The sequence below is a fragment of the Copadichromis virginalis genome, linkage group LG6, assembly GCF_057382275.1.
Source record: "Copadichromis virginalis isolate Kocher_CV1m ecotype Utaka linkage group LG6, C_Virginalis_male_GT1.1, whole genome shotgun sequence".
NCBI classification, from domain to species: Eukaryota; Metazoa; Chordata; class Actinopteri; order Cichliformes; family Cichlidae; genus Copadichromis; species Copadichromis virginalis.
This window is the reverse complement of record NC_140623.1, coordinates 39783364-39791242: the sequence shown is the minus strand read 5'-3', so window position 1 is coordinate 39791242 and position 7879 is coordinate 39783364. Positions and strand designations below refer to the sequence as shown.

Genomic DNA, 7879 nt, shown 5'->3' with positions numbered 1-7879 from the left:
GCCTGACTTTGAGCTCCACTATGGCACACATGCTGGTCCAAAACAGCCTGTGGGATTGTAGGATGCTCATCTGAAAATACACCCCGGCTCTGTAATCCTTGTGGCCTGCAGCCCACACGCACGCACACACAGAGACAGACAGAGCCAAGATCAGATTTAGCTTCTTCTGAGGCAACCTTTTAAGACAACAGCAGCCGTCCTCTTCCTGCTAAAACATTCAGCTCTCTGAGGGAAGCCGAGGTCACATCACGTGATTAAGGGTACCAGGGTACCCCCCCTTTGCTATAGGAGCATGGAGAATAAACACATCAAACACACTCAGTTGCAAACAATTTTATTATTGCAAATTATGATGCATCATAAGAAGCCATTATTTTTTCCTCTGCACACAAAAGCACACGGTGCTCCAGGTTCTCACAGAGCAGCTCAATCCACCTCCAGCAGTGCAGGAAGAGACACAGGGGATCAGAAGTGATTATGAAAAGTGCTTTTACACACTTCTAATTGCAGCTCCACTGCAAACTATGTCAAGACAAGCCTCTGGGATCCCATACATAATAACTGCACTGCCTTCACTGAACACGTCAGGGTGCCAAAGAACAGAGACATGAAAAGTTGAATCCAGAGAACCCAGCTGGTGGTATTAGTCTGTAAGATTAGAGAGCTCAACTAGCAGATTTGTGACTGATGTCATTCAAATAAAAGAAAAAGAAGCCACGTTCAGTCAGTGTGCTGCTGCAAAACATAAATTATCAGAGTCACAGGCGACTGGTGCTCGGCATCAGAGAGGCATGGCTTAAAAAACAGAACAGAAGCAAACATCGAGCTTGAATAATCTTCCATTTAAAAGCCTTTTTAACAATGCAAATCATATTTATTGACAAAAAGGCGCTTCATTTTTCTTTATTTGCTTGTTTAAGCATGCCTAATGGCATAATCTGTCCAAGCAGCACGCATCCTTTAAATCTGTCCATCTGTTCGCGCACACACACACACACACACACACACACACACACACACACACACACACACACACACACACACACACACACACACACACACACACACACACACACACAGTGTAATTTACCAGGATTCAATATAATTTTCTTCCTAACAAAATTCTCCATATAGCCTACATTTGTTTGACATTATCTGACATGTAGACGGTTGACTGTATAAAACGAGTTACATCCATAGAAAAGTGAAGCGTATTTATTTACACGAGTAAGTGCATCTTTAATTACATCCCCTCATTTGCTCGATCTAATTTTGCAGTTTAGGTTTCAAGAAGATACTGCATGTTATAAAATCTCCAGAAATAACAACAGGTTGAGCTTATAAGAAAGAAATATGCAAATAGACAGTTTCTCGTTAGCTTATAAGAAGAAATATGCAAATAAAAAGTTTCTCTTGTTATCTGAACTACCAATATACAAAATGAAAACAACATCAAGGGTCGATTTGTACATTCAAGCATCCAAAAATACAAATATATGTCATGTACATTTATACAGATGAACAGCTGGTACCCAGATTGTTACGCTGCTATGTACTCCTTGAACGTAACGGTGAGGCAGTTTGTGGTAATGTCCGTGATGACTATATTCCCAAGGAAAGGTTTGAAGGAGGGAAATGTGTCCTCCTTTTTCTGTTCGTGGTTAGAAACGGACAGCGACTCGGCGTTCTCCACTTCTGCAGGTTGTTGTGTTTCAAGCTGAGTTTCTGTTTGTGTGTCAGCCTCTGTTTGTCTTTCCTCCTCTGTGTGTGTTAGCGCCTCGGGCTGTGTGTGCGTTTCAGGCTGGGCTGCCGTGGGAACTGGAGCTTTAGGCCTCGACTTGACAATACTCAAGTCAATGGGCTCCACTTGGTCCACATACCCACAATCCTGCAGCCCGGGGTGACTGTGGTGTCCATTTTGGTCGATGTTGATGCTTTGGACAGGTGATGATGCTGTGTTGGGAGCGCTTATGCTCCTGGAGCTCAAAAACCTTTTACTACCCTCACGTTCCTCACCATCTGTGTCAGAGAGGTGTCGCTTTAGCCCTTGAAACCCACCTTGGCCTTCTCTTTTGTCCTGTGATGAGGGGACTCCCCTGTTCAAAGGCCGGGAGAGCAGATTAGGTTTGGTTGTCAATTGCAAAGGCTGATCCTCTGGAAGCTGGCCCTGACCCCTGACCTCAACATGTTTATCCTGTTCTGTCACAGTTAGCTCCGCTTTCAGGGACGGTTCCTTTTCTTTGGGGCAATTTCCATTAAATCCAGAACTGAGAGACGTTGCTTTGTCTACGGGGCTTTTAGCAAATCCATTGATGAGGCCGAGCTTTTTGACGAGCTTCATCTTTTCCAGGTGCTTTTCCGCACCATTGTCGGTGCCTTGCGGTGGCTTTTCAGCAGCATCACACTCGCCGTTTTTCACTTTAGCTGCTTGCATCCCGTTTTCCATGTACTTGCTCATGACAATAACAATCCGGCCATTCTTGTTTTTGTTCTTCACAATCTTTAGTTTGCTGCTGCTGACACCGTTGGGCTGTGGTAAAGCGTCCTCCTTAGGTTTTGGCTTCTCTTGCTCTTTGTGTCCGTTGAAGTTTGCCGGAAGCTTCTTCAACTCCATGGTGATATCCTTCACTTTGGTCAGACAGCCCGAGTCCTTGTCCCGAACCCACTTTTGCTGCAGCACCGGAGGAAGGTTATACTCTTTGTTAGCCAGCTCAGGAGCTTGGACGTCTATCTTGGGTTTAGCAAATATGGGCTCGTGCACCTTAATGTCTGGCTGGTAGTGATGATGCTTCTTGCTGTTAAGCTGATAGTAAAACTTCTTGCCGTTAGCCTGCTGCTCAGCCTCACGCTCCCTGCACAGCGGCTGGTACTGGTGGTGCTTCTTACTGTTCAGCTGGTAATGCTGGGGCTGCGGACGAAGCATCTGGATGGGACTGGCGTTCTGACAGCTGTCCTCATCCAGGGACGCCTCTTGTAGGTCAGCCAGGATACTGGACCTCCTGGCAAAGGAAGGCACCTGCGAGCAAACACAGTAATCAGCATTATTAAAAACGCCCAAGCCCCATCGATAAAGAATCAAATGATTTGTGTTGTTTTAATGAGCATTTAAAATAAAGAGCATCCCTTTGAGCTGGGAATTTGATTAATGATTAAGAGTCTCCAGTTTCTACACACGTGTCTTTCCTTGGGTACAAAAAAAAGGCTTTCATGGGGCCCACGAGCTGCAATGAAGACACTGTGCTTGGAATGTGTGACGGGGCTCCAAACGAGCACAAGGTTTATTTCAGAGGCCTTGGGTCCATGTTGACACAGCCCTCCTACAGATCCCTTGCAGCTCTCTGAGCCACCAGCCCGGCCATCACAGTGACATTTCAAAGTGTCTCCCGTGGCTGTGACCTCAGCTTGGAGGAATGTCATTGGCTGCTTTGTGTCCCGGCATTGACTTTATCCCATGTGTTACCACCAACACCCTCCTGAGAGGAACAAAAACATGCCTCCGAGGGGATCCCTTAGCCCTTTGGGCCAGTGATTGATGCATTAAATGTACAATCGCAGTCACCTAACTGCAACTGTTAGGTCAGGAGACAGATTCCTATAGAATTTAATGAAGATAACGTCCCTCGCTCATTCAAATTTTCACTCCGTAAATGAGCCAACACCTAAATTTTTACAAATGAAGCTTTGTTATCTCATCATACAGGTAAAACAAAACCCTGTGGAGTAAACCATGATGGGTCATCTCAGTTTAAAATAGGGAATACTGATATATCAGCCAAATATCTGTAACAACTTGACTGATACCCAAATACATTTACAGATGTCTGTGGCCAATATTAATCTGCTGTGTCCCACGAGTTTCACGTTAAAAAGATAATGTGAAGTGGCTTACAGACATGAAATTATGCATATTATACAAAGATGCTTTTATTCATGTATAAATAACAACAAGAACAAAAACAAAATAGAAAAACATATTAACCACATATTTATTTGGAACATCTTCATCTAGCATGGCTTTCATAATCACAACTTGAAAGCCCAAAAATTTGAGTGTGAAGCCCAAACGTTTAACAGGCGGGGTCTAACAAAAGGAGCTTTGAGTTGCATTTTGGGGAATGTAGGCTTTAATGGTACCAAAAGCTTTAGCCATGTTAGAGACGAAAACGTTATTTTTTTTTTTTTTAGTATCACAACTTTCATGACATGTTTCATCATTTTCACATGATGAAACGTGACATATTTCACATGTTCTTTAATATTTTCTGAAATTTCCCGACCTTAGAGAGAGAGGTACAAATAAAAATGAAACTTAAGCATCATTCATCATTACTGATAATCAAGATTAGCATTTAGAATCATGTTTTGAAGTATATTTCAGTGTGTGAATGCGCTGTGTGTAAACAATGCTATTTGAGCTGCTGCCTTTCTGGTGTTCTGGTTAATAAAAAACAGAAAAACTGAAGTCCTGTTTCCTTGTTATATGTTTTTTTTCTTACCTGGACCAGAAGATGTTTTGGCTTGGGTCCTCTCTTGCGATACCCCATCATCTGCTCTTGACGTTCCCTGCGGGAGAGGAATAGACCAGCCAATCAGTGAACCATGACACAGAGATGAGTTGCAGTTGCATGGCAACACGACGTCATGGGTGTCCTCCTCATGCTCTATTAGAAAACGCTGAGCATGTGTTACACTTCCTGATGTAAGGTGAGCATACATTGTTATTTGTTCATCATATATTTACCTGTCCTCGCCTTTGTTTAAACAGGATCAAATGTACATTTATCCTCAGCTGCTACAAAAGCTAAACAGTCAGTTTATACTAACACTCATAATCCAGTAAACAAACTCTATCCATGGTGGAAGATAAGGGCCAACCCCTCTCTGACTTTCCTCAGTCTCCATCCAAGTCCCTCCAAGACAGTAATTCAATACCGCAGACAGGAGTGATGTCAGATTCCTCCCCCACCCTCCCCCCCTCACATCTAATTACAATGACGACTCAGTGTATTTTCATAGCCTGGCATTCAGACGATTTGGCTCCCCCGAGAGGCACGCAATTAGTTTCAATAAAATCCCTCCTCTTTGGAGCAAGCGAGAGATAATTGCGAAAACAGCCGTAGAGTGAAGTCGATGTTTTGCTTTAACGTGTGACCTGCGCCTGAAAGGTTGCTGTAGGCAAAAGCTGAAGGAGACTGAGAGAGAAGCCAGTGACAGTTTAACACAGCATGCATTTAGGAAATTCAATTACACTGCCCTTCACACGGAGCAGCCTGGTCAGCCACTCAGGAGAGTATTTAGTATTTAGCCAAACAGCTAAAGTCACCAAGGTAGCCAATGCTAAAGGGTAATATTTGAATTTTTCTGATATATACGTTTACTAAGATACTATGTAGTTCCTTCAATCTTGCTTTGCTTTTGCACCGTCATCACATCATGAGCCGATTACTTAAAGATGTGAACCATAATGTAAACTTCCCCTCGACTCCAAAATACACTTTGCTTCATGTTCCTTCAGACAGATATTTAAACTCTACCATGCACGATGATGTAATGTGCAGAATGTGACTAAATTATTTTCACATTTGTCTGCTGAGGCTTTTTTGTGCCATCAGAAAGTCTGACTTTAACATGTGTGCAGGCAAGCTGGATTTATAGCACTAGAAACTGTATAAATGCAAATCCATAAGCAATTTAAACAATGTGAAAGATGCAGATACTTTAAATAAGCAGTACACCTATACAACTAAAGAAGTATAAAGTGACATCATAACTCTGTCTCGTAGATGTGGACTGATCCTAGTACTAGACTTCATTGATTTTTAATGGAGATCTTTTAGTTGAATACTAAGTGTTATTCATCTCTGAAAGCTGGTGATTGGTGTCTCGTGTCCTCTGTATTTGTGTTCTTAAAAGTGGTGCACATCAGAAAATCCAGGGGAAAAAAGTCTAACCTGCAAAAAAGTAAAGGGATCAAACAACCTTTGAACAATCATCATTCACTTATACAGTCATGCTGTGGAAAATGACACTGGTCATCTGGTGAGTGGATGGCAGGACAGCAGGTAGCACTTTAGCAGGATAACATGATGCCGACACTCAAATAACTATCAGGTAACAAAAAGTAGATGCGCAACAAAGTGGTTCAGTTTGATCTGATAACCCTAACCTGAGCTTAACCCTGATCCAACTCTGATGACACAGGGTTTAATCTAAAGACAAACATTAAGGCTTTTCTGTTAACCAAACTCTCTACACTTCTAAAACTTACAGGGGAACCTGCTTTACTCTCTGGGGATGGGTGACAGATATTTTATGTGCTGTGACAAAAACTGGAAATGTAAGATACAGTGGATTAAAACCTGTTCTATCATGTTTTTCAGCAGCTTGTGAAGCTTCTTTATCAAACGTACCTGTCTTGAAACGCATCAAGTAGTCTTGGGTCCAGGATGTTCTCCTCTGGTTCCCATGTGTTGTATCTGTCCACAGAGGAGAGACAGAGAGCAGTGAGTGCATGCTGGCCAGTCAAAAACGGCTCACCATAACAGGCACTGGCTGAAGATACCCAGGTGACAGGACCTAATTCAATCTATCACTTATAAAATCTCCCTAGAGTCATAATTGTGGGCGTGCATGTAAACAACATGCTGAGACGCTTGTCCTCCCTGTGGATACACGTGTAATAAATCATGGGTAACTTTTACGCACGGTAATAGGGGGAGGAAACAACGGTCCGGCCTCCACACAAATCTCGATACGTGGCATTTCTTAAACATAGTGTTCAATTATAGACATGTCTTCCTCTAATTGGCACACTGGGGATTGCATACATTGGGAAACCACATCCATCATCGGGGCCAATAAACGCGCCGAGTGCCCAGAGCAAGAACGCGCAACCCCCCGTACGCGCGCCCACGCACAGAAAAATGCAGGCATTTACACTTGCGCACACTTTCTGTTTTGGATGTGGCGTCCTCGTTGAGTGTATTTCTGTTATCAAGTGCACTCACCTTGGAGACCATCCACGCCACTTGACCAAATACTCAACCCGTCCCTGTGAAGGAGGAGAAACGGGATAATGAGCGTAACGTTACTTTACTCCGCGCTGCACAGTCATCTTAAAATATCGAATAACAATAATAGTAATAATAAAACAACATATGCTCCGCTGAAAGCAGAAGTGAAAAAGAAAAATCAGCCTCCTTTCCAAGTGCATGTGTGCAAAAATGTCCTTCGGTGCTCTTGTGACAAACCTTTCTGCTGCGCTTCTTCTCGATGCTCTCCACCGCAAAGACGTGCTCTCCCGCGGCGGGTAGCTCCATTTTCCGATACAAGAGAAGCCGCTCTTCTGCTTTCCCCCCCCTCTCTGCTTTTGTTATCGGACACCTTATCCTTGCTTTCAGCCCGTTTTTCCTCGCTGCTCCTCTGATGTGAAACACAAGACTCCCCCTCCTCCTATTTTCACTGCACCGCTTCCCTCGCTTTCCCCCTCTGAGGATCTCGCTCTGCAGCCGAGCTCGAGCTGCAGCCAGAAAACACTTCATGCAAATAGCCGTTGGTGTGACGTTACATGAGGGGGAGGTTATTGGGGGCGGGGGTTGTTCCCGTGCTGCATTCGGAGACTGTCGTAAAAAGTGTAATCACGACTTCAACGGCGCGTAAACAACATGAAAAAAGCTGTAAGTGGCTGATGTAGAGGATGTCTTTGAGAAATTTGGCGAGGGATGAAAACCAAGGCAAAATCTGGTAGCTGAAATTTTGTTGTGGGCTAGTTTATTGTGCCAGGATATTAACACCAACCAGACATGAATGGCGTTTACTTTTTTCCTGTAGAAAAACAAAAATATGACACTAATTTTGCCTACATGACAGTGTCTAAGCT

The 7879-nt window shown here is 43.5% G+C and overlaps 1 protein-coding gene across 1 annotated transcript; it reads right to left on the bottom strand.

Annotated features, from left to right (window-relative positions):
• Positions 1 to 318: 318 nt before the first annotated feature.
• On the bottom strand, positions 319 to 7541 carry LOC146708476 (E3 SUMO-protein ligase CBX4-like). The gene is made up of 5 exons (XM_085460381.1): positions 7251 to 7541; positions 7008 to 7051; positions 6411 to 6476; positions 4497 to 4563; positions 319 to 3016 (listed from the first exon to the last, which is right to left on the bottom strand). Exons 1-5 carry the CDS (start codon positions 7539 to 7541, stop codon positions 1541 to 1543), a joined length of 1944 nt encoding a protein of 647 aa, XP_085316507.1. The 3' UTR covers positions 319 to 1540.
• Between the last annotated feature and the right edge of the window lie 338 nt (positions 7542 to 7879).

What these genes read in the sequence shown, in the direction of transcription:
- LOC146708476 (XM_085460381.1), bottom strand. Translation starts at nt 7,541, where the DNA reads ATGAAGTGTTTTCTGGCTGCAGCTCGAGCTCGGCTGCAGAGCGAGATC. An exon ending in TGGCGTGGATGGTCTCCAAG is followed by an intron (nt 6,477 to 7,007) that starts GTGAGTGCACTT and finishes CTCTGTGGACAG; the next exon opens with ATACAACACATGGGAACCAG. An exon ending in CAAAACATCTTCTGGTCCAG is followed by an intron (nt 3,017 to 4,496) that starts GTAAGAAAAAAA and finishes GTTTGCTCGCAG; the next exon opens with GTGCCTTCCTTTGCCAGGAG.